This window comes from Drosophila eugracilis, unplaced genomic scaffold, assembly GCF_018153835.1.
Source record: "Drosophila eugracilis isolate 14026-0451.02 unplaced genomic scaffold, ASM1815383v1 contig_2088, whole genome shotgun sequence".
NCBI lineage: Eukaryota > Metazoa > Arthropoda > Insecta > Diptera > Drosophilidae > Drosophila > Drosophila eugracilis.
This window is the reverse complement of record NW_024572964.1, coordinates 5,290,312-5,317,243: the sequence shown is the minus strand read 5'-3', so window position 1 is coordinate 5,317,243 and position 26,932 is coordinate 5,290,312. Positions and strand designations below refer to the sequence as shown.

General features: G+C 38.5%; 1 protein-coding gene across 15 annotated transcripts in view; it reads left to right on the top strand.

The window, feature by feature from the left end:
• The window catches only part of LOC108107547 (protein alan shepard), a 135,825-nt gene that overhangs the window by 102,530 nt on the left and 6,363 nt on the right, over window positions 1–26,932 (top strand). For 9 of the 15 annotated variants that reach the window (XR_001772443.2, XM_017215095.2, XM_041818036.1 and 6 more), the window contains 3 exons: window positions 21,468–21,721; window positions 23,524–23,582; window positions 24,735–24,859. Coding sequence is in view for 14 of the 15 variants with exons in the window: in XM_017215095.2 (XP_017070584.1) it covers window positions 21,468–21,721; window positions 23,524–23,582; window positions 24,735–24,859 (438 nt within the window). In the remaining variant the exon portion in view is untranslated. The remainder of the gene's footprint in view (window positions 1–21,467; window positions 21,722–23,523; window positions 23,583–24,734; window positions 24,860–26,932) is intronic. The other 6 variants (XM_017215100.2, XM_017215101.2, XM_017215096.2 and 3 more) reach the window with 2 other exon arrangements.

The following is a 26,932-nucleotide window of genomic DNA, read 5'->3' as shown; positions in this document are numbered from 1 at the left end:
GAGAACTGTGAACTCTCACCTCGGCACATGTCCTTAAACAGCTGAAGCATCCCCTCTTGTGACCCCAAAGCCCAGCCTCCCACTCAGGCTTACACTGAGATAAATGCAAGTTTTGGGATTTATTTAGGTTTTTTATTCATCACACTGAAAAACTAAAAGATTTTCCAATGCTAAGTAGAAAACTTACTTAAATGAGCTTAATTTTTAAGATATAGAATTACAAATCTTAGAAATTATGAAATTTTCTCTGAGTGTCACTTTTGCAGCCTGCTCATCTTCATCTTTTAAGAATTTTCGGGGTTTTCCTCTTGCTTTTGCGTGGCTCATCTGTTTTATGTCTTTTTGGCCGCAGCATTTTTTATGGTTTGTTGGCAATTTCAGGATTTACATATTCCCTGCTGCCTGCCTGCCCCCCTTCTCCTGCTTTATCGCCCACCACCGCTCTACACTTGTATTCGCTTTGCTTTGCACTTATCGCGCGGTGTTGACTTCCTGGCCCAAAGGAAAAAAGGAGCAGAATCGGACAGAACAATTTGTTAGTCAAGTTGCTACTTTTTCCTCTTTTTTTTTTTTTTTGTATATTTCGCGGGGGTTGCTAAGCGTTTTTGGTGCGCGTGTGTATGCTAGCCGTGTTGGTGTGAACTTTTGTACGTGCTCAAAAATGCAAATCCAACGAAATAAAACGCACCAATAATAACAGAGTAATACAAAAGGAAAGTAAATAAAAATACACGCAGGCGACAAGCGTAAAAAATGTACAAATAATGTATAAAAAAGGCAATAAAATATATAGAAATAAAAGGCAGACAAAACAAGCTTGGGGACATAAAAAAAATATGTAGAAAACGGAAATTTTCTAATTTTTCCTTTTGATGCTAAAAAACTGATAAAAATAAATACATTTATGGAAATAGCTTACTTACTGACCACTTCGATTATAACTCTCCCTTTTGTTGAAATACAATATTTCCTTTTTTTTTTATCAAAATAAAAAGCCATTTAGATAAAATATCAAATTTAAGTTGGTAAATGGTAGATGTGCGTGGCCTGAAAGGCTCTTTGGGTTTTGGCACTTCAGAAAGTCTCGAATGACCTCAAGTTTAAAGTTTCCTTTTCATCGGAAATTCACTTGACATTTGTTGCGATAAAAACGAAACTGTGTTTTTCCCCTTTTTTCAAAAAACTTGCAGTTTACAGACCAAATGGAAACCACTTTGTTAATCTAATAAACTTCAAACGAAGTTCCAGGAATTTTCTATAGAACTATATATAATATATGAAATGAAAGAGAGTGAATGATGGCTGGGTGAAGGGGGGAGTGGCAAAAAAATAGCCCCCGGCACATTTTCCTCCCCCGATAACAATATCGAGTTAAGTCAGCCCCCTGGCGATAACACAAATTGTCCATAAACTGAAATAGAGTAGAAAAAAAAATTATATTTCTCCTTATCAGTTGTGGAAAAAAGTACAGAAAATATTATGTCAACTGTTTGACAAAACAAGAGCGATAGATACTATATATGTATGTATGTAACTATATAAATATGTATATATATCTGTATACCGCCGATCAAGTGACGCGAATGCTGATGAAACTTTTTTATAAAAGTGAGTCAACGTCGTGGAATGAATGTGGTTAGAAGGGGAAAGGTAAAGAGGCGTAGGGCGTGTGTAATCAGATTGAGAGTAACTAGTGGGAATTCGAGAGGGAGAGGCCTTTCCCTCAGGTCTTGAAAAGAGCTGCGGATTATGTTAATTTATTATAAACATTTTAAAGATAAATTAATAAGGGGTGTGTTGGTTTTTTTTCTCGTTAATTTGGAGGTGAATTATTTTATTTATGCTCTTGACTGGAAGTTTTTATAATCGAGGTTTAGGACTGATATTTTCATGAAATATAAATAATATTCCTCTATTATTAGGTCAAGGTTTTTTATAGGCAAATGTAGCAAAAATGTTGCTTAATCATTACTTCTAAGATCTGGTTATCGTTTCTTAAAAATTCTTGTTTTTTGAATGATTAATAACAGATTTTAGACACTGTTGAGTCAGGTTTTTTGATAAGCAAACATTTTAAGCTATGACAACGAAACGGAAAGATATTTAACTTGATTTTAAAATGGAATTTTAAGCCTTAAAAGGCATCTTCAGCCATCTCTATATAATACTGTATCTTTGTCCTTCTTATACCTTTCCTCTTCTAGACTTCCTCTCCTTCCTTCCGCCGCTTTTTACAGCTTCTTTCAAAGATGATTGAATTTTAGTGGTCCGCTTTAGTCTTGGCCACAGAAGTGTTGTCAGGTGCTTTTTATGGTTTTTGTTTTCCTGTCGTTTTCTCTTTTAAAGGTCAATTCGCTTGCGCTTTTTTTTATATGATTTTTTTTTTGTGTGTGTTTCGATTTTACTTCGTTTGCTTTAAAAGTGAGTCATTTTCAATTCACACACAGCAGCAGGGGAAAAAAAAACCAAGAAAGACAAACACACGCAGCCAGAGGCTTCAGTTTGCTTTAGTTGTTAAAGTTCGTTTATTCCGCGGCTTTTGCTGGCCAGTGTAATTAACGTAGGCGTTTTGTTTGCACTTGGGATACATTTGTTGGCTCGCTCTCTGGCTTTCGCTTTATCTCTCTTATTCGCCGGCACATGTGGCGTATGAGTGATAAAACATTTTGTGTATTTTCCTCCATTAATCGCTGGCCAAATACAGTAACAAAAAACCACGAATCACCTTTAACAGTTGCAACCAACCTGTGCGCCCGCTCTGGTTTTCCAGTTTTCTGGCTTTTCATGTTGATTTTGTAGAGTGGCCAGATGCATGTTTGAATTGGTTGGGAGCAAAAGTGGGTAGGGAAAAACGTTGATGATAATGGAAATGAAGCCATTTCACATTTGACTAATTGTTAATGGATTGCGTGTGTGTGTGTGTGTGTGTGTGTGTGCGGTACAAGTTGGGTCAAAACAATTGCAGGTGCAATGACATGCGACATCTAGATGACAAGTTTCTAGGGGAATTTCAGAGAATTTCATTGCTGTTTTGGTGGGTTTTTAAGTTTAATTTAGATAAAAGAAGAGGGATTTTTGTAGAAAGCCACTCCACTCCACTCCACTCCACTTTAAAGCCATGTTTTTAAACCAATGTTTATGATAATTGCTTTTTGTAAACGCCTTCAAGCCTAACCAACTAAGGCCTACTCCATTTTCCTCGCTTGAGTAACTTGCCATCCTTTTTGGCCCGCTCATTATACTTTGTCTACCCCTCTCTTCTTTCACCTCCCCCAAACCCCTTTGTGAACAGTTCAATTAGGTTGAAAATCTGTTGCAGGGGGCTCTTCACCTCAGTAAATGTTGTTGTCCCTCCTAATTTCCACTAAATGGAGATACAAAGCCTGTCACTTCACTCCCCACCATCCTCCCCTGCCATCCTTTTGGCTACCCCCCCACACTATATCCCTCATTTCGACGACCCCCTTAAAATGTTAGTAGCCTGACCAAAAAACCACTTAGCGAAAGAGAGAGAGAGTGTCTGGCAGGGGGGATAGTTGTGGAGAAAGAGATAGAGACGGAGGCAAAGACAGAGACAGAAAGACAGCCAGCAGAATTTTAGGTTTTGTGCTTGACTTGACTTGCTTTCAGCTAAGTTTTCCTTTTTGTAGCCATATATGGAAAAGCTATATATGCTGGATTTGAGGGTTCTTAGTGGGGGCAGAAGGGAGAGGAGGGAGACACACTTCTGCACTTCCTGTGTCTGTCACACAGAAAGAGATAGACTGTAAAGAATAGAATGAGACAGACGCCGCACACTCACTTAAGGGGGAGATGTCAAGAAACCGCTTTGCTTTCTTTTTTGTCAGCTTGCAAATTAAATTTAAATACCCGCATAGAGAAAGAGAGGAGAAGTCTTGGAGAATGTGTGTGAGAGTGAGATGGCCAAGGGTTTTTAAGAGGCCACTGTAACTTTTTGCTGCATAAAACGTGTTGTCTTTGTCACTTTTCGGGCTGCCATTGTCCGTGTTTCTATGGCATAGTGTGGGTGTGTGTGATTGACACTTGTGCGTGTGTGTGTGTGTGTGTGTGTGTGGAGTACCCCTACTCCCCTTTGGGCATCACCCTCATCCATCTCTTGGAACCCGACTCGTGCTCGTGTTTGAGTTAAGTGTTACTTCCGCCACACACGCATTCGTCGAGACTTGATTCATTCATTATTTATGGGAAGAGAGGTGTAATAGAGAATGGGGAGAACAGTAACAGTGGATATTCTTCTCTACATGGGGAAAAAAGTATCATCCCGAAAGTGATCTTCAAAGTGATGATCATATCATTATCATATCATTAAGGCTTTCTGGGTACTACTTTTCATAACTAGAACTCCATTTCCCTAAAAGGTCTTGTTTTTCTTGGTCTTTACTCCATAAATTTGCTAATAATACTTAATTTTCATTAACTAATTAATGTTTTTCATTATAATAAACATATTTTAACAAGTCTCAATCACAATTTTCAGTCTTATAGCCAACCTCTTCTATCTAACAAGAATTTCCGTATCTGAAAGTCAGAATAACTTGAATTTTTTATGAGTCAGGTGTCAGGTTCGAGTTTCTAAAGTTCAGCTGCACACTTTTTGGTGTTTTTTTCTCTGTGCAGTAGAAACTGTAAAAAGAATGAGAAGAAGAGAAAAACAGAAAAAGAATTGTATTGCCTGAAGCTTAATTCAATTTAAATGCAGAATATTTGTGTTTAATTGGCAAGAAGAGGGGGAACTAGAGGGTTAAAGAGAGAATAACCTTTATATGCTAACAGAACTTCCCTTTCTGGAACCCACTTGACCATTCTTTAACTGCGGCTTCCGATCACGTTCTGCAGCTTTATTTGATTTATTATTTGCAATTGCTTTTACTGGCCATTGCCTTAACCTCCCCTACACACACCCACCCTACTACACCCACTCACTCACAACACTCTCTGAGTTTTCTGCACGTTGTCACATAAATTATTTTTTTACCCAAGTGCAGAAATACGTTTCTGTCTCGCTCTCTGTGATTAGTGGTCAGTGCTAATGTGGCAACGTTGGTGAATATCACGCGCAATATATCATGTAATAATAACTATATATATCGTATATAACGTATATATATACATATAAACACTTTAGTTGCAGGGGTTATATGAGTCTAAAGTCTAAAATATGAAAGCTTAGCTTTGGTATTTCCCAGAAACTTGTCGTAAATGACTAAGTTACTTAGACTTTCGATATAAATTTTAGACTCTAAGTAACTTTGTTATATCCCCTCCCATTTGCCCCAACTTCGACCCAGTTTAATCAGTCGGATACTTTGAATTGAATTACCATTTGATTGACATGCCCAACTAATTTGATCGCATTACGGCTTTCGTAGGCGAAACCTATCAAACGGTCCCCCTTTCCCATTCCGTTTCCCTTTCTCCAGGCTTCAATCTTAATTGAGACTGCTGCCAGTTTGCTTTTGGCCAGATGCCAATCAAGCTTTAACCTTTCTGCAGAAATGAGTTTTGGTATACAAAATTGACAGGAGCAATTATGAGAGGGATGTCCCACCCCCCCCCAAGAAGACCAATCAGTTGATATTACACCTGGAAAATCCTGTCCGAGAAGGGGTCACTTTTCCACTCAGTGAGTGAGCCCCCTTTCATAACCAACTTTACAAGTTTTTGTCGCAGCAAAATGCAAATGTCAAATGGTCTCTTGATGAACTTTGGCCTTAGATTAGCAATTTACAGCTTCATCATTTGATGGTGGAGATGGAGAAGTTGGAGATACTTTTTAGATGCTCCTTGGGGGGATTTGTGGAGGAGACTGCATCAGCTGCAGAGTTCATCAGGAGCTTCCATTAATATTCCATTTCCTGCTAAAAGCTTCAATTAAAATCTTATTTACTTGCTGCCTTGTCCATTCCACCTACACAAAAACAACAACAACAAGAACTCTGGCTCAATCATACACTCAATTAATGCTAAAATTTATTATGCCAACAGACAATCGCTTTGGAGACCTGGAGACCTTTAGCCAGTCCACCGCCCACCAAAGAGCAGACGGCCCGGTCAGGGTCTTTTAACCCCCATGCTACCCCTTCCAATCCGTCTGTCTGGCCAAGTTATATAGTATATATACCCCTTGTTGGACTAATCGCGCTAAAATGCTTTTAGTGTTCCCATTTTGGCGATAAATTTCTTGTTGTGCCGTTTGCCGTCTGCTGCCGTCCCTCTGTCTCTTTTGCTTTTATAGGTCCCTCTCCCTTTCACCTGTCACCTGTTAGTATCGATAAATGTTTATCAGAATTCGGCGTTATCTTTGTCAGGTAGTTAAAGCAATGCAATCACAGCGAATAGTTGAGAAACAACCTGGTTCGTTCTGTCTGATTGTGAATATTAAAACTGCTTTTTTTTTTTTTCGATGACGCATTCACCATTTTTGGTTTTAGCCCTCAATCGATATGACATTCTTATCGTCTGGCATTCATTTGGTCAATGGGTTATGATTTAATGGCCCTAATCACGCATAGGATAGAAATGGAAAGTCGCACGAAGTTGGCAAAACCCTGAGATATAATGCCTGGAATGTGATTAAATTTACTTTATAAAAAAAATGTTTACATTTCAGCAGTTAAGTGCTTGTAAATCAAGAAGTTTATTCCGACAATAAAGGTCATTCATACATTGCTTGGCTGCCATTGAATACGCAGCTTTTCCCTTTTACTTTGTTTATTTTTTCACTGATTTAAAGCTCTTTCAAGAATAGCATTTTCCCATCTTTGGGTTCTTGACTCATCTTATTTCTCATGTTTTCTTTTTTTTTTGCTTTTCTTTTGTAAATGCCAAGATGCATTGTCCGGCGTCCAACGTCTTGGACTTGTTGGCCTGTCCACTCAATTGAGTTATCTGCTTTAATTCAATAAATTTATTGCATTTTATTGTGCGACTGTCGCCAAGTGGCTGCTGCTTCTGCTTCTGAGTCGAAAGTCTGGATCCCGCCGTCTGCTCTTCATATATATATTCCGCATATTTGCGTAGGCCCCGCCATTTCCACCCACTCAAGGGAGCTCCATTTACTACTACTACAGTAGCTACTGCATATAATATGATATATATATTTGTACATATCTCAAGCTATTCGAGAGTTTCTGGCGTTGACATGAAATTTAAACTGCGACCCATTGTCGGGTTACACACACACACACATCCCATTTCAATATCAAAACTCAGACATGACTTTTGCTATCTGCCAGATACTTTTTCCGTCTGACTTTTATGTATGAATGTATGTCTGTATATATGTATATGTGTGTATGCAACAAAATGTTTGCGGTTAAGTTGAATAGTGAAAATGGGGGAAATCGGGGGTACGAATGGGTAGCATTTCCAGTTTACACAAGCGTAGTCAACATTTGTGGCTTTTATTATCATTGTGATTATGGTTACCAAAAGGGGGGGCGTACACTTTTATTTGTCGATATAATTATGATTGAAAAATATCTAAATTGCCTGTATAAGTACCACACTTAATAACATACAAGAGAGGATTACAATCCAAAAAGTATTAAAGCCAAATTCCTCTCCAAAAAGAATACCAAAAATCTGTTTAAAGAACTTCAACCGAATTTAGATACATCTTTGTGCAAATGTTTGGACAATTTATCTCTGAGTTTCTTCACCCGTTTTCTTTATTTTTTTTTCTTTTCTTCAAGCCAAGCACGTGCTCATTGCGACTTCCAATTTAAGATAATACTAACCAAAAAGCCAGCAAGAAAAGCAGTAGAAAAACCTGCTCAACCTTTTCCAAATCACGTAGAACAAACACAGAAACCTTTCCGCTTGATTAAAGTCTTGCCAAGAAATTCCACTGTACCCATTTTTTGGGTCACAATCATGGGGGTTTTCAGTTCTCCCTTTGATTGGGCATCTAAAAATTATGCAAATTAAATATAAATCTCATCTAGAAAAAAAGGCTTAACAAGACAACCAACAACAACGACCACAGTGAAGTGCAAAAATTTGTCAACAATTTTTCCCCCCAACAATTTATTTATATTTATTATTCAAATACAAAATGCAAAACAAAGCGAATTTTGTTTTAAAAATAAAACAAAGTGAAAACAATGCAAATTTGTGTCAGCCAATAAACTCGCAATGTTGGCTAAATGAACTAAAAAAATCGAAATCGAGAAAAACCATAAAGGAAAAACGGCCACTTGTCCATGGAGTGTCAATTTTAAAACCAACAATGTGGCAATAACTAGGATTTAATAAAAAAAAACTGCTTTTTTTTAAAAAAAGATATAAAAGGAAAACCAGATTAAATATTGTTTTTCGTTTTCAAAAAATTTCCATGATTGAATTTGTTTTTCCATTTGCATTTCTGTTTTAATAAATATATATTTTTTTTATAAATATAAACAAGAACATTTATTTATAAATATGAACTTGAGTTTGTATTTAATTTATGGGGTCACTAGAAATTGCTTGCAGTTTCTTTGTAAGAGACTCATAAATATTCTTTGATTAGATTTTCACCCACGTAGCAATTACCGTCTTATCACGATGATTATAAAAGTTTGTCGGCAACTCTTAGATAAATTATACAACTTTATTTTGGTTTGAAGGTCGGGTTTAATAAACTTTTCCCCAGCTCTCTAGCTGGCCAAACAAAAGAACAAAGAAATTATAAATCATAATTATTATTAGGAAAAAGTGTCGTTGACCTGCAGCCTATTGGAAATTCTTTTTTTTTTTTTTTTGTCAAAAGGGAATTATATAGAATTATAGATGATAAAGCGTCTTTTTTTTCTCTCAATTTTTTTCATGACAGAGAAAATTTCATAAATTCCTTTTTTGCTAAGGAAATTCCATCTGCAGATAATTCGAAATTCTTTTGCCATTGGCATGTCAAATATTGGCAGAGGTAGCTAGTATGAAAAGGCCCCCTTGGAAACCCCTCTTAGCCATGACTTGCTTTTAATATTTTGGGGGTTAAATCTCTTACCACCACCACCACCCCCGGTCACGAATTTTCTGGGCGGTTTCTGCTGACTGTTATCTGACGCCTAACATTTCCTTTTCTAGCAGCAAATGAATCCATCTATCCGCCGTCTATCATTTTCATGCCAGCTTCCACAGTTGGGAGCCCAAAAACGCATTTAATTTATATAAGTCACGTGAGAGGCATTTTTTATGTGCTGCTGGGAGAAAAACCCACCCCAATCAGAGGAAAAGCTGGATTTGGCTCCCTTGATTTGATGAGTTTTGCAAGAACCACCACCCTTCAGATTTTCTACTCCTCCCAAAGGGGTTTTTCCCAAAAGTGAAATCCGCTCAAGTAAATAGAAACGTCTCGAATCGTAAGCGGACACGCAGCCAGCTCTAATTTGACTCCCCATAATTCCTCAATTTCAGATTTTTGGGTCAATGGCCAGTTTTTGGGGTTCTCTTCATATTCATTTTATCTACACAGTTCTAGAAATATTTCTCCAAAGTTCTTTTGGGCTGGATTTCAACCTACATATGCTAACCAAATTTGACAGGCTGGCAAGCACTTGGACAAATAATATCTGTCACTAATCATGACGGAGTGGATTTATGCGGCAGCTGATTTAGTGACTGAAAATGAGTGCATTCCACATTTCGTATGCGTCTTTGGTCTTTGCATTTTGATTTATTAGTCAAAGGCGGCTTCCTTTACTCTTAGAAAGAAGGGGGTTGAAGGGGGGTTGCTTAGGGGACCCCCAGCACGGCTTAAGTGAATTATATTTTATGTGTGGCGCTCATGTCGTGGAGACATCATAAATCAAACAAAAGTCCATTTGGCATTTCACACTTCTGGCACGTGACTCTTTCAAGCGGATCTCGAAGATCTCACCAAATGCTTTTTGCTGCTTTTTTTTTGTGGATAATAATTGTTGATGGCTTCTTAATGGAGATGTTAGCATGATGGAGATGAGGTCGTGATTGAAGTTGGTGGGGCATTAAACACGCGAAAATGTCACATGTTAGGAGTTTTTAGGTTATTTGTTTTATAATTGAAATCTAATTTTATTGAATTTTTCTAAGATTTATATGGATATGGTTTATAAATACTCAAACTTTAAAGCTTTCTTCTTTAATTTTAGGCTCATAAAGCATAAGTACCTAACTGCCAATCTTGATAATCGATTTCTTAAAGAAGCTCCTTCAAGCTCATCCATTAAAATATCATTTCTTGCTTCCTGACCCTTTCTCAAAGTCCCTGAAATCGCCTCAACCTCTGCTACCCTTCCACCCCAGAACTCTTAGGAAACCCAGAAACCTTTGTCTAATCTAGTAAAAACCAAATGGCAGAACAAACGAACAGTCATAAGTTTGGGCCATTAACAATTGCGTGTTCTGGCATCGTCATCGTCATCGAATCGAATCGAATGAACGACGACGACGACATCATTTCTCGTTGTGTACCATCGCCATGTCGGGGCGGGCAATCAAAAAGTTTAGCTTATGCCATTAAATTGTATTTTTAGTTTGTTTCGCTGTCGCTTTTGCTGTTGCTGTTGCTGTTCCTGTCGCCTTCGTGCAAATGCAATAAATAAGTAAACAAATTAAATGCGCATAAATAACACTGACAGAGAGGTTAACATATCCCAACTACCGTGCTAATGTGCATAAACTTTTGCCCAAATACAGTTATTCGGTTATACAGTTGGCCAAAGTCTCAGAGACATCAGTCGACACGTGTGGGCCACAAAAATCAAGAGGAAAGCATGAGAAACATGTAGAGAAAAATGGCTAGCGAAAGAGCCGGCAAAACGGACAGCAAGATAACTTATTTAAAACAAAAAAAAAAAAAAAAAAAAGAAGCCGAAAAAACCGCGCAGATTTCGCAGCGTGAAATTTTTTGCAAATGACGCAATTTTTGCCAAAAAAAAAAAGAAAACAAAAAACTAGAAAAAAGACAACAACAAAGTGCTAAGCCGACGAGCAGAAAATTAAATAAAATACAAAAAGCCAGCCAAGTTGTCGTTTGCTCATTTTGGCGTGACACACATAAGAATACATAGATATATCAGATTATTTTATATATATTTAATATATATATATATAGTATATAGTATATAGTATATAGTACATAGTTTATAGAATATAATTTGTAGTTTATGCGATTGTGTATGTCGTTGCTGTGCGCATAAAATTATTAGAACGATATAATTTCATTATCAGACAACCGACGACGAGGCCGCGCAAGCACAGCGCTAAAGTGGCAAAAACGCCGCAAGAGAGAGAGAGAGAGAGAGAAAAAGTTCATTGGCACACAGGGCGTATGAGTGTTGGCTTAAGTATTTTCACACACAAACACACATACAAATTAAATAATACCGACCTTTATATTCTTTCACTCGAGCCCGTTGGGGCCAGGATCCATTAATAAGAGATTGGTTAATTGATTTAATTATTTATTCCACCTAAACCTGTTAAGGTAAAGGATCATATAAATGGAGTAGTACAATGTTACAATTGTTTATTACGTAGCTATGGCTACGGAGTATGATTAAAAACTAAACTAAATATCCGATCCGGCTGCAGCTAGAAGTCTTCGTCCAGTCGCAGCGCTGTCGCCAAAGTGCCGGATCAGCAATTTTATCCCGTTGCATACGATCACTCACTGCGCGAGTGTTCTGGCCGGGAACCGTGGGATAGACTCCAGAGTGCGGAGTCAACGATTTCTTTAATGCGCGTGTTGGCCACTTCTGGTCGGGCTCTGGGTGATTGCCCCCAGAGTGCAGAGTCGGCGGTTTCATCATCGCGCATGTTGACCACTTCTGGCCGGGCTCCGGGTGATTGTCCCCGGAGTGCAAAGTCGGCGGTTTCCCTATTCCGTGTGTTGGCCACCGGATGTGGCCTGCAACTCGGCAGTTTCCCAATTTGGGAACTGGGTGTGTTAACTTCTCCTCCTTTTAAGTGGTCGCCGTCCCGGTGACCCGATAGTTCTAGGTCATGGTTAATTCTTGGGTTGACGTGGACTTTGTTCTTCAGGTGATGGTAGCTGAGCCAAAGGGTTGAGCACAGCAGGAGGAAGCCGAGTAGGGCGAGGGAGTAGCTGACGAAGGAACCCTGGGAAAGTTCTTCTCTAAGGGTCCCAATGTGATGGAGGTTCCTCAGACTCAACTCGTGCAGGAAGGGGAGGCTCAACCGAGCTTGGTGGGTCGTGATGTTGACCATGGTCATAGCTGACACAGCGGGCTTTTTCATTGAGTCTCCCAGCTGATTTATGAACCAAGTTCCGTTTAGGCTTATTCTGTCTGAATAAGTTACGAGGTACGTTCCAGATATCCTTTGGTCTCGTCCTTGGTTATCGGTTATGGTCATGTTGGCCTCGTTTACTATGAGGGTGCCATGATCTACCACAGTTATTGCATCCAGGTGACCTGGGAGCGTGGAACAGTGTGCAATAACTCCAGAGACCAATTGCTGAGCACAGGTGTTATTTTGGAGCTCCCTGCAGAAGGTGGCGCCGACTGTCGTCTTGCAGTACCCGATGTTGAGGTTTCGTCCCGGGCACTCAGCGACTAGGTTTCCGTTCTCGAAGTCTAGGATCTTGTTGTGGTGCTGGACCGGATAGACTGTTATCTTCTTACAAACAAGCTTAGGGTTAGGAAATTTAATGAGAAAATGAATAATATCGGAATTTTGAAAAACGCTTATACTAGATACTTCTAAGATTTCTACTAGGCTAATGTTAGTAGGCTGTTTGTCTTTAAATTCGCCAATGTCGGAGCTATCTAGAATTGCCGGACTTACAATGTTTAATTTGGCTAGGGTTAAGCCCATTAAAATGTTTTCCAAATCAGTGATAACGATTCTATTTTTAGCTAGGATGATTTCCAAAAGGTGTGTTTCTTTATTTGTCTCGAATTTTTGAATTTGGTTCATAGCGCTCGAAAGTTCGTTCAAACGTTCTTGGAATTTAATATTTAATTCTGTTTGTCCTTCATCTGCTCTCATTAATTGCTCTTGGTTGAATTTTACTTGTTCCCAATCATTAAAGTCGGGTGTACCTGCAACAACCTTTAAGGCTGTTCCGATTAAGTTTATACTTCTAGCGGCCCTATGATGGATTTTTAGGGTAGCTACCAACTTGCGAATATGTTTGATGTCCGTTGCTATAACTGGTAGTCTGTGGTCGTCGGTGAATGTTCGTGTTAGTTCCTCTGTCTGGTCGGCGAAGTCTTCGTAGGTCGTCACGTTCGTTGCATGTTGTAAGTATCCAAAAGATTCCCAAACTACAATGTCACCGTCCTCTATGGGGATGTAGTCCGCGTTCGTGTAGTCATTTAGTTTCACTGTCGCGTCCGTCCTAGCAGCCGTTAATGCCCAGATTATAATGTATTTCCCTAGCCTAGAAAAATATAGATGAATATAAAAGATGTAAAAAATATAAAAAAGGTAAAAATGTAAAAAAGTGTAAAAGTTGTCGGGAGCTAAGTGAAGGGTGATTAGCGTAGGTTGTCTTTATGGACCACCCTCCCTCTAATTAAGACCGTTGTCCCCAGGTCGGCTTCAATTGTTTCTTCCGAACATAGCGGTGAGAGTTTGTTGCCTAGTCTTTTATTTGCTTTTAGAAAAACTTTTTCGCCAACCCGATAGTCCTTATATGTCCTATTCTTGTTTACATGGTCCAGCGTCTTTTCCTGTGCCTGCTGAATTTTTTTTACTAATTTCTCTGTCGAATTCCATGGGCTTTGTGTGAACTATTTCTGATGGTTTTTTGTTTGTTACTGAGTGGATTGAGTTATTGTACTTGTTGGTTGCTAAGAGGATTAGTTCTATGGTGTCGTTTAGTTTGCATCCGAGTTTCAAGCATCTGGCTATTTCAGCTAGAGTGCTATGAAACCTCTCTACTTGGCCATTTGATGTGCTGTGTAGAGGTGGAGCGTTGGAAATGGTGATATTAAAGTGATTTAACAGGATTGTTTTAATGGTCTCGGAGTTTAATGATCTTTCGTTATCGCAGTAGATTGTTTTGGTTTTCGGAAAAAAATTTATAATTTGAAGTAAGGGTGCTTTTATATCTACTATGGCCCTTGATGCGATGGTTTGCACTATGGCGAGTTTTGAGAATTTGTCAACGCATGTAAGGAAAAGGGTTCCATCTGTTGAGAAAATATCGATGTGTAGAATTTCTCCAACGAATGAAGGTATAGGAGTTTCTGCGACTCTTTGTTTTGATGGGTGGCGTTTGTATTTTGCCATGGAACAGGTTTTGCAGTTTGATGTTATTTCTGTCGCTAACCGAAGCATTTTTGGGAAAAAATAGTCCCTAAGGATTTGTTTTACATTTTCCTGTGCCGCTCGGTGAGCCCTGTTGTGTTCCGTTATGACAATTTCCTTCTGTTCGGTTAAGTCCGTTATGTCCTGTACGAAGTTTTTCGTGTGTTTAAAAGAAGTGCTAGGGAAGGACTCCACTAGTCGGTGTTGGATAAACGCTAGAGTTGGTAGTGAGCAATGTATTGCGTTTACTACCTCTGCGTTTACTACATCTTGTAATGTTTCCATCAGATTTTCCCGGTTGGGGGTTTTGATTATGTGTCTGACTTTGCTTTTAAACAAGATGAATGTATCCACTGAGAAACTATTTCCGTCTTCAATTATTATTTGGTTTCTGAAGCAGTTTACCGGGTTATCGGTTGTCTCGATGGTGTATGTAAGGGACTCTTCACTATGGATAGTGGCTAAGTCCGACTGTTGTCCGTCTTCTAGGGTATTAATGTTCTGGCGAGATAGTGCGTCTGCCACGAAATTCTCTTTTCCTGGTTTATAAACCAGTTTTGCACCATGGTCGTCAATAATCCCTTTCCAACGCTTAAGCTTTGCATTGGGATTTTTTTCTGAGACGGCAAAGGTGAGTGGTTGATGATCGGTAAAGATCTGCAACCCTTTTGCTCCGTATAAGTAATTACGGAGGTTTTTAAGAGCCCACACAATGGCAAGGAGCTCTCGCTCATTGGTTGCGTAGTTTTTTTCGCTATCACGCAGTGCGCGTGATATCATCGTAATTGGGCGGCCATCTTGGGAAAGAACTGCCCCTAGTCCGAAGCCTGACGCGTCCGTAGTTAAGTCAAATGGCCTCTTAAAGTCTGGGTATGAGAGCAAAACGTCTTCTGATGCCAAGATTTCTCTCAGTCTGTCGAACGTTTCTTTTTGCTCTTTGGTCATGTTGATATCAATCTTTCTCGATTGATATTTACTAACCTTCCCATTTTCTCCCTTTAGGATGCTTGTTAGGGGTCTTGCGATAGTCGCGAAGTTTTTAATGAAGCACCTGTAATAGCTCGCTAGCCCCAGAAAAGATCTGAGGTCGAAAAGAGTTTTTGGTTGGGGGAATTCCTTAATAGCTTTTACCTTTTCAGGTGAGGTTTGGAGTCCCCCTTGCGTCACTATAAAACCCAGGTACTCGACGCTCTTTTTAAAGAACTTCGATTTCTCTTGGGATACTCTCATACCTGCTTCCAAGAGTTTGGCTAAAACCCAGTCCACGTCCCTGACGTGGTCTTCTTTTGTTTTTGAAAATATGATTACATCATCTACGTAGACGTAGCATATTTTTGAGATTCCTTCTCTAAGGACGTCATCGATAGCCCTCTGGAAGATGCTTGGGGCGTTTTTAAGCCCGAATGGCATTCTGCAAAATTCGTATTTGCCATTGTTTACGGAGAAAGCTGTTTTTTCCCTGTCCTTTTCCGCCAGCTCTATCTGGTGGAAGCCTGATTTTAGGTCGAGTGTAGTGAAATACTGTGACTCGCCCATATTCGACAGTATTGTCGAAATTGTAGGGATAGGGTATCTATCGTCTACTGTTTTCTGGTTCAGTTTTCTGAAGTCGATAACCAATCGCTTCTTCTTAACCCCATTCTGGTCTATGCCTTTTTTATCTACAACCCACGTAGGGTTGTTATATGGGGATCTGGATGGCCGTATTACGCCGTCCGCTAGAAGTTGTTTAACCTCTGCATTGACGAATTCGGTTACACCCATGGGGTGTGGGTACGACTTGGAGTACACCGGTTCCCCATCAGTTTTTATTGTTGCCATAGTGTTGATGTTAAATGGGAGTGCTTCGTCTGGGTCAGCGAAGGCTTTTTGATTTTTAAGAATCATTTTATCAAATGTGGCCCTAATTGCCACGGGGACATCTTCGTCATTAATTTTTATAAAGTTGACATTTTCTGCCCTAGTAAATCGGATTTTTTCATCTCCGTTATTTGTGTGGATAAGGTTTCTGGTAAAATCGAGTTTCGCATTCGCTTGTTTAAGCAAGTCGAGACCGATAATACCGTCGAATTCTTTAAGGTTATTTAGGATAAAAAATGGTGTTTTTATTTTAAACACCGAAACTAGGCACTTTTTATCTATTTTGGTGAAGCCATGGATTGACTTCACTGTAAAGGGTTTCTCCGCTGCCACGATGCCTTTCAGCCCCGGGATTGGAGTAATGTAATTTTTTGAGGTGCCTGTGTCTAAAAGTAGTTTTATTTCTTTTCCTGCTACCGTACGTGTAATGTAAGGGAGCAGGGATTTTAATCTAAAAAATTACACGAGTCTTCTTCATCAAGCTCGTCTTCTATTTCGGTGGCACAGGCTTCAGCAACGGTGTCATAATCTTCGTTGTCAGATTTTTCTTCTGGCATGAAATTTATTTTTTGTTTGGCTGACTGCCCTTTTTGCCACGCTGTGGGCCGAGTAAAAACCCTTCTAGAGGAGGGGTCGACCTCCATTGGCTCTGGTGCCGGTTGACCCTGGTGGGTCCCCGAATTTGTGTGGGGCCTCTGTCTAAAGGAACCACTCTGATTGTTAGCCCCTTTTTGGGTTCTAATGAAGTGAGGGGTTTTCCTAACTGCTCCCGTATTTTCATACTGGGCCTGTGGATTTTTCCAACCTGCTTGTCGCTGGTTGTTTTGCTTATGTGATTTCTCTTCATTATGTCGGGCGAAAGTGGCCGCAAAAGCACTTCTTTCGTTGCTCGATTCAGCTTCCTGTGCTAATGCTAAAGCTGATGGCAAGTCCCGTGGTTGTGCCGGAAAAACGGCTATTTTTAGAGATTTTTTTAACCCCGATATGAACGCATGTAAAGCGTCATTTCTGTGCTGTTCATTTAAGATGGCAGCCGCGGCTGCGTCATGGGTCATTATTGTTTTATTTGTTAGAAGCGTTAGCTTCCGTTCTATTTCGTCATAGAATTTGAGCAGTGGTAGCTCTCCCTGTCTTGACAGGCTTAATTCCTGTTTAATAACGTGCGTCGGAGTTTTGTCCGCGTACGTGAAATCTAAGCGTGCCAGTATGGCATGAAAGTTGAACACTGTATTGAAGGAGGATAGCACTGCGGCTGCTGATCCTCTCACTTTATTTTTTAGAATGCCGACGGCTTGGTAGTGTCGACTACTACCGTCGTATGGTTCGAATACCTTATAGGCTGCGGTGGCAGCTTGTCTCCAGGAGATGTAATTTTCCTGGCTACCATCAAATTCTGGAACCGACTTGACCATGTCAAGGGGTTCGTTGCACTGTATCTCAGGTTTCAGTTCGATTTCCTGATAGGTTTGAATTTGTGGGATGTTATCTTTTGTTTTGAGCGATTTTAGCTCTCCCATAACTAAAGCTAATTTCTTATCGAATAGTTCTTGCTGTTTTTGAAGTGCGCTAGTAATAGCGGCCTCCATGTTAGCAATCTGTTCTGGCTGCATTGTAAGCGGCTGTGGGTTTGTAGTTTTTAAAGTACTAGGTCGAATGAGTGCCCCCCTGCTAGTGGATGGCTGGTAAAAAGTCTCAGTTTCTTGTTCCTGAGGAGTTTTCTGTCGTTGTATTTTTATGTCTAGCAGTTTCCTATACTCTGTAATAACCTCGTCGTCTGACTCGGTTTCCTTAGGATTTCGGTACATGAAGCCGTTACTTAATTTTTTTAAACAAAAATTTGTCCATGGGAAGTTTGAAAATTTTTTATTTTAGAATCTGCTGGATAAATATATTTATGTCTTAATACGTTCTCTTTGGAACACCCAGAAAAATTCAAATAAGAGCTTTTTACTTAATTTAAATATTGTTTAAGTAAATTTTTTTATTTTTTTTCAAAGGTTTTTTATATTCGAGAGAAATAAGAAAAATTAGAAAAAAAAATTTAATTAATTCATAAGTTTTTATTTTCGAGAAAAGTCGATTTTATTTGAAATTGCAAAGAGAGGGAATTCTTAATGTTCCCACAGTTAGGTGCCGCGGATTTATTTGTTTTGTTTGGCGATAATGTAGACAAAAAACCTACTCACATTTCGTATGATTTTGTATGTGTTCTGGCTGTCGCTGCCGTCGTCGCCGCTGCTGCCGTCGTCGTTGTCGCCGTCGTCGCTGCCGCCGTCGTCGCTGCCGCTGTTATCGCTGCCGCTGCTGTCGCCGCCGCTGCTGTCGCTGCCGCTGTCGTCGCCGCCGCTGTCGTCACCGCCGCTGTCGTCGCTGCCGCTGTCGTCGCTGCCGCTGTTGACGCTGCTGCTGTTGTTGCTGCCGTTGTTTTGGCTGTTGTTGTTTTTGTTGCCGCTGTTTTTCACTGCTGCTGTCTTTGTTGCAGCTGTTTTTTTTTTTTTCACTGCTGCTGTCTTTGTTGCCGCTGTTTTTCACTGCTGCTGTTTTTGTTGCTGCTGTTTTTCACTGCTGCTGTCTTTGTTTCGTTTTTATTTGGCGTATTTCGTGTCTTTTCCGCCGCTGTTTTTTTGCACTTTTTTTTTAGGTTTGATGAATTTTCTCTTGGTAATTTTTTTTTTTTTATTATTAATTTTTTAATTGCAATTTTTGCACTTTATTAGTGGGTAATTTTTTTAATTTCACTTATTTTTTCTGTTCACGTTTTTTTTGTACTAAAAAATTTATTGGCGTATTCTTCCCACCAATTTTGTGCACTGCACTTTTTGTGTGTTCTCTTTTTTTATTTATTATTAATTAATTTTTTAATTAATTTTCACTTAAGTGGGGAATTTTTTTCCTGTTCACTTTTTTTGTATGAAAAATTTCTTGGCGTATTTTTGAGCACTGCACTTTTTGTGTGTTCTCTTTATTTTTTTTGTTAATTAATTTTTTAATTAATTTTCACTACCGATTGCAATTACTTCTGTAACTGCATTAACACTTCGTATCGCGTGAGTCGGTTACGTTGGGCGTCAATTAAATAATACCGACCTTTATATTCTTTCACTCGAGCCCGTTGGGGCCAGGATCCATTAATAAGAGATTGGTTAATTGATTTAATTATTTATTCCACCTAAACCTGTTAAGGTAAAGGATCATATAAATGGAGTAGTACAATGTTACAATTGTTTATTACGTAGCTATGGCTACGGAGTATGATTAAAAACTAAACTAAATATCCGATCCGGCTGCAGCTAGAAGTCTTCGTCCAGTCGCAGCGCTGTCGCCAAAGTGCCGGATCAGCAATTTTATCCCGTTGCATACGATCACTCACTGCGCGAGTGTTCTGGCCGGGAACCGTGGGATAGACTCCAGAGTGCGGAGTCAACGATTTCTTTAATGCGCGTGTTGGCCACTTCTGGTCGGGCTCTGGGTGATTGCCCCCAGAGTGCAGAGTCGGCGGTTTCATCATCGCGCATGTTGACCACTTCTGGCCGGGCTCCGGGTGATTGTCCCCGGAGTGCAAAGTCGGCGGTTTCCCTATTCCGTGTGTTGGCCACCGGATGTGGCCTGCAACTCGGCAGTTTCCCAATTTGGGAACTGGGTGTGTTAACTTACACATACAGCGACAGATAAACAATTGCTGACTACAAAAATTTGCTGGCTGAATTTATTATTTAATTATGTTTTGCATGCGAGAAGAAAGGAAGCAATTTCGCAGTAGAAAACTCTGCTCAAAATGTATCTTTGCGATTGCGGAGTTAAGGAGTAACTTAACGAGTTTAGGGAGTCAAAGTTTATTTGGACTTGGCCCAGAGAGATAGCTGCTGGTGCCGGGCTTATGATTTGTATTTCTATCTCCAGTTTGCTTGCCGAAGCGTGACTTTCACGTCTGCTTATAAATCCCAGCGAAAAAAAGAAAAAGGAAAATGTACAGAAAGAAACATGAGTGGAATATATTTTATCAGCCAAAGACAGGATTTCACAGAAAGACAAGACAAGGCTGGACTTTTACTATGATAGAAGAACTTTATGCATCACAAGTTTATCTTTTCTGTAAATACTTTTCTACATACTATTTTCTCTTACAAATTTCATTATTCATGCCAAACAAATTGATTTTTGTTGCAAACAAATCCAAATATGTAAAGTCCCAAATGATTTTTGGCACCTCTGGGGATTTACACTTTTAAAAAATTGAATTTGTGTGATTTACCGAGGGAAGTATTGGCCATAAGTGAGATGGGGGCATCATGACACGGATCAATTAGCTGGAACTTTTTTTTTTGGCCTAACCCCTGAAATTCAGTGGCTTTCATGCAAATGGATTTTGCGGCTGGATAAAAAGTTTTTCCACTGAAACAAAAGAGAAATTTGCTTGATTTTCAGTTTGCAATTTTTTTCGGGTGAATTTTTAGTAGAACTTTTTTTCGTTGTTGGTTGCATATTTTAGCATTTCCCGCTGATGTGCTACTGCTACTGCTTGCTGAGCGAATAAAATAATGTTTTTGGCAAATTTTCAAAAATGTATCAATGGCAAAGTTTGTTGGACTCGAGTGTGTGTGTGTGTGTGTGTGAGAAGCCATTGTTTGTTGCATACAAATTTTATAGATTTTCAACGCCTTCGACTGCAGCTGCCAAATATCCTGCAGCCCTATATGCAAAGCTCAGGCTCCAACGCCGTATCCTTCTTTATTCGTGTCGCCCTTCCCTCCTGGCACATGTGTGGCATTTTAAGTGAAAAACGCCATCGTCATGGCTGTCGTCGACATGCCAATGTGTGTGTGTGTGTGCCTGTCTCTTTCTGCTTCTACCTATCTGCATGTCTCCTTTACCGCTTTACCTCTGTCTCTATCTCTGTCCATCGTAGCTATCCCCTTCTCTATCTATCTATCTATCTATCTAGCCATTGTGTGAGCCAAGCAGCATTCAATAACTTCGAATGGCAAGCTATTCCAGTTGGAATTTCAATAAAAATACTTGCACTGCCTCCAGTTTGTGCTCCTCTGCCTCGTTCCCTCTCTCAATCTGTAGATGTTGAAAGCCAAATCGCTTAATATTATCGACATACTTTTGCACTATACATTTTAATATTGCCTAGAGCTTTGGGCTCCCAAGGGGTAGTTGAGAATCCTTTGACCACCTATCATTGGGTTTCCTTGCTGAAAGATGAACATTAGTTCTGATATTTGAAATCAATTTGCTGTTGAACGGTGTTTAGTATACAATTGGGATTGAGAATTTCCTTATTTAAAAATCTGTATACTTTTTCCATGTACTAAAGTCATATCTTCTCCAATTTCTTGCAGTACGGTCAGCGAGTGCCGACGGCAGCCTCACCGAGCAACACCAACTCGAGCAGCTCCTCGAACACGGGCTCCCAGAGCGGCACGCTGAGCACCAGCCTGAGCAACACGACGAACACCAACACGAACATGGGTCCCAACGGCACGGTACAGAATCAAAACCAACAGGGCGGCGAGCAGTTGTCCAAGACAAATCTCTACATTCGCGGACTGCAGCAGGGCACAACCGACAAGGATCTAGTTAATATGTGTGCACAGTGAGTACCAGGAGCAAAAGGTCTTCTCAAAAAGAAAAAGAAAAAGAAAAAGAAAAAGCAACCTTAACTCAAACCCTTTTCATTGCCATTTCAAATCAGATTCAAATGCAATCAAGCCTCTCAGTGATTTGTGCCTATGTATGTAGGTTTGCCCTGCGGTTTTGTATCTTGTCTCTGCGGTCCACCTATCACATTAAATTGCATTATATCTAACACACAGCTCCCTGGGCAGGCCATTATGTAAATTCGTTTTAATTGTTTTTGCAGCTTCAGGCTTTTAGTGTGGTTGATATCTATATATCAGTTTATAGATATATATGCTGTATATATTGCCTGTGAGATGAGGATGCCTTTGAGCTAGAAGCAGCTTCTTCATCAATTTTAATTGAATGTTAATAACAGGGCGGCAAAGAAAAATGAATTGCTAGTTATTTATGGAACATCATGAGGGGTTTTATGAAGCACTAAAAAAGTCATTAAAAATATTTTTTAGCAAAGAAGTTTATGATGTAAACATAACTTTAATATTTTTAGAAAATTAGAAGAAATGTTAAATTAAATCTGATAAGAAGTCTTTGAGGTCTTCTGTGGAAATGATTTCCTATATCAGTTTTCCATTTTCCGATAAATATATTCCAAGAAAATGTATTCAATTCTCCTTTCTATTTCATTTTCTAAGTAGTATCTTTCAGATACATTTGTATCTTTGGCATACAAAATGCTATCCATACGAAATGAACTAATTCGAAAAGTGTATGTGACCGACTATTGATTTGACCCCCACTGAGTAGTGAGATGTGATGTGATCTGGTGTGTGTGTGTGTGTTTTTAAGACGAAACGGAACCCGAAATCCATTTCCAACCGTCGAATCCGCTCCACCAATACCCCACCAACCCCTCTGCTAATGAGCGGCTAAGCTTCAGTCCATTCCGCTTGGCTGAGTTTCCATAAAGCCATCCAGGCAGCCACCCCGCATCCTTTATCCTGCTTTCGGCCCCGAAAAGTAACCCCCAAAAAACCAACTACCCCTGACCTTCTTCTGATGGACGAGGCCAAGTTTCTGCAAACTAAACAAAATCCACTAATTAGTGCGCACGCTTTATCAAAAATGTTAGTCTGGTGGGGGCGATATCCAAAGAGGAAATCATTTTTGTGGTATACCAACAAACTGAAACTTATTATTATTATTATTAAGAGAGTGTGTGTGTGTGTGTGTATAATACGCATACGCACTGTTGGCCATTTCTTTTATGCATAAAAAATAAGTTATTTGCGGCGTCACACGAACATAAAAAGCATAATGAAATGGTAGGGAGCCCAATCCACCTCCCCACTCCCCCTGCATCGTTGTAAGTCAAGTAATTAAATTGAAGGCTAATTTATTTTGCTTTTTTTTCTTTCTTCTTTTGCTGTTGGTAGTGTACGGCACAGCGTCCTTTTCTCCTGCTGCAGGCAATTGCATTTTAATGACACTTTAATTGCTTACGGTAAAGTAAACTCGGTCCAATCAGAGGCACTTGGGCCAGGTGTCTCATCGAGGAGAGGGTTAACCCGACCCCCTCCCAGATCATATAGATATACATATATATAGTGGCACGTGGCAGCACCAGCAGACGCACACCCTGAGAGACATGAATGTGTTTATAATCTGATTATCCATTATCCATTCTTTGCAGTCAGTCGTTGTCATGCAACGAAATATCCCATTGTCCATATATAATATAATATATATACTATATATTTTGAACTCTGTTTAACCCACCTGTGTGTGTGTCTTTCTGTTCTTGTTTACAACTTTCAGATATGGAACAATTATATCAACCAAGGCTATTTTAGATAAAACAACAAACAAATGTAAAGGTATTTTTTTCTTCACCATTCTCATCATTATTTTATTTATGTGTGTTTTTGTATAAGTATTATTAGTATGTGTTTATGTAAAAACAAAAAAAAAAAAAGATATCCAAAAAAGAAACGCAAGAAAAAAATATAAACAAACCAAAAACTGAAATTTCATTGATTTTTTAAGACATTTTTAGTTTATTAAGAAATGCTGAGAGGTCTTGGGAAAATTATTTTATTTATTTAAGAGAAGTTTTTTTTACTGTTAATTTCAAATTTTATTTTTCTAGACCTAAAAACTTCTAAGAACTCTCAGCATTTTTTTATGATTTTTTAAAGTTATCACCACTTTTTGCTCGTTCGTTTTAAGTTTCTTTTCTATATATAAAATTATATTTTTTTAAATTTAATTTTCAAAATAATAAATTGGCATTTTACAAGTTTGAACTTCATTTCCTTCTACAGACTTTTGAGTTTTTCCGTTTGATTCCTGATCATTTCGCAATCGTGTCATTCATGCATTCCACTCTACTATTACAAATACTACTGCTACCGATGCACTCGATTAATGCTAATAATAACGATTACGATAATATGTAAATACCCCGATAACTAACCAAACTATCGAACAAGCTGTACAAATAGTGTATCTCTCTCTCTCTCTCTCTATCAATGTGTGTGCGTGTATCGATATAAATATATCTTTTTATTGAGTTTGTTTTTTTCTTGCTTTTCGGTTTTGTCTCCCCTTTTTTTTAGTGTTTAAGTTGAGTTAAATTAATTATTAATTTAATTTTCACCCGTTTTTTCTTTCTGCTCTTCCCTTTTTCTTGTTGAACGAATATTTTGTTTTTGTTCGATTTTGTTTTTGTTGCACGTCGTTGACCCCCAATGCGAAAATTTCCTTGTTTTCCAATTCAATTTCAATTTTCGATTTGTGTACGAACCAAAAAAATATTGGACTATAAATAAACATCTCTTCCTCTCTCTCTCTATCTATCTCTGCAAATATATTTATATATATATTTATACATGCAATTAAAAAAAATAAAAATAAAATTCCCCCCCACCCGCAACACACAAAAACAAACAAAAAATATTAAAAAAATAAACAAAAACAAAAACAAAAAACAACAACGAAAAACAAAAACAAAATATGCTTTCTTGCAGGTTACGGCTTCGTCGACTTCGAGCAGCCAGCCTTCGCCGAGTGCGCCGTAAAAGGATTGCAGGGGAAGGGCGTGCAAGCTCAGATGGCCAAAGTGGGTATCTGGGTGCTTCATAGGCCGGCCATTGTACGTTTGTTTGCATGCAAGTAATACTCACCCCCCACACACCGCCAAAATGTCCCATCTTCCTAATCCAAACTCCACCAAACCCTCCTCCCAAAAATCCAAATCTCCTCCCTCTGTCATTTGTGCATTTCGTTAACTGTTTACTGACCCCAAAAAGTTGCCTCCAATTTGTGTTATTTTAGTTTTTGTTTAAGGCTGAAATTAGTTTTCGGTTAAGGCTCAGAACTCAAGCTTAGAGAAACGGCTGTCTAGACTAAAAAATATCAAACTAAATACCAAAACTGCAAGTTTATGGTTTTAAAACTAATTTTAGTTCAGCTTTTCTTTCAACATGAGTCTAAGAGCCTAAGAAATAATTGGGTTACCACTTCCTGAGAAGCATAATTCTCAGACTTGTAAAAAGAAAACCAAACGAGGCGCTAGAAATACTAAACTTCTCACACAGCAGTGTGTGTATTCCTCTATATCTTTTCATTAACCTGTATTTGATTTGATTATCCACCTTTGATAAACCCCCAAAAACCAAAAACCCCAAAGCCAATCCCAACCTCTAGTTCGTAGTGTTGTTCCAAAAACTCTCTTTGTATAACCGTTTGTCGTATACCAAAAGAAAACCACACATTATATCTCTATATAACCGACTATATAGACAGAGAAAACATATATATCTATATATTTTTTAGATTTATTTCCTTTTGTTTTTGTCTTTCTTTGTCTAGAGGTAGCTTAAAAACGACATAGCGTAGATTACATTTCCATATTTAATTGAGAATAAATGCATTTATTAATGGCCTTCATTAGTTTATATTTATGAAGCTGAAAGTCATTGAATAAATAATCCTTCTCTTTAATCTTCCTTTAGCAGTTGATAATATATGAGCCCTAACATTAAGTGAGAACAATTAAAGTTTTTTTTAGCGGATTTGTTTTGGTAAATTAATTGCATTAAGCGTAAAAACACACACACAGTACAGGTATAGTTAGAGTTTAGTGTAAAACATTTTCCATAAGGTATTTGAACATGATTAGAATGCAGTACATCCCCTACATAAACTAGGCTTTTCATCAAGCTAGATCTAGAATTTTGCTACTATATTAGTTTTTTAATTTTAAAACAAATCGGAAATTTAAATTAAAGTAATAGATTTTCATCAATCAAAAATGTTTCCATACTAGAAGAAACATGTTTCTGTATAAAAAATGTTTAATTTTTCATCAATTTTTAAGTTCTTAACTCATACTTCATGTAACTTTTCCTTAAGAGATCTTGTAGCTTAGTTACTAAATGGGAAATTGGGTTATAGTTACTAAATTTAAGTAGTTTTTAGTTGAACAAAAAAACTCATTTATTTAAGTAGAGAAAGTCATACCCGAAATTCTGTTAAAGATGAAAATTGTTAACATCCCCAATATATTTAACTGGTAACTTGTTATCAATAATTAGCGGCCATTTACAGCGGCTTATGGACTCTGGGATTTGGCATCAATTTCAATTTTTGTCCATTCATTCGTGCATATTAAAAATTTGTAAACAAATCAAAAAGTTTTTCATTCGAAGAGCTTAGCAACTTTGTTTCCACCTCCCCTTCCTTTTTTTTTTCTTGTTATAATCCGATGGCATTAAAGGCTCATTAAAAAAACATGGCCAGCGAAAATAATGGAAAGTTTGCTGTACAAATAAAACACAGACCACACGTATTTGCGTAGGCATTAATGATTGTAATCTATAGAGTTGAACAAAACACACTTACAAACACCATAGAAAACAGTATAAACTAGCGTATATCTCTCTTCATATCTGATATTCTCTATATATATATATATTGCTATATATTGAATCTGTATATTCAACTGTATAAACTGTATACTCGTATTTTGAAGTTATAGCCAGCCAAGTATATAACCAACCTCTACTACTTCAACCTACTACAAAAGTTTGTTGTTTGAGTACGCAAATTGCTACAAACCTGTGCCGGCCAAAAATCAAAACCAAAAAAAACCAAATACTATCTAAACTCTAAGTATAACAATCAAACAGATCTCATTAAACCCTAAGACATAATTGCTGAGCAG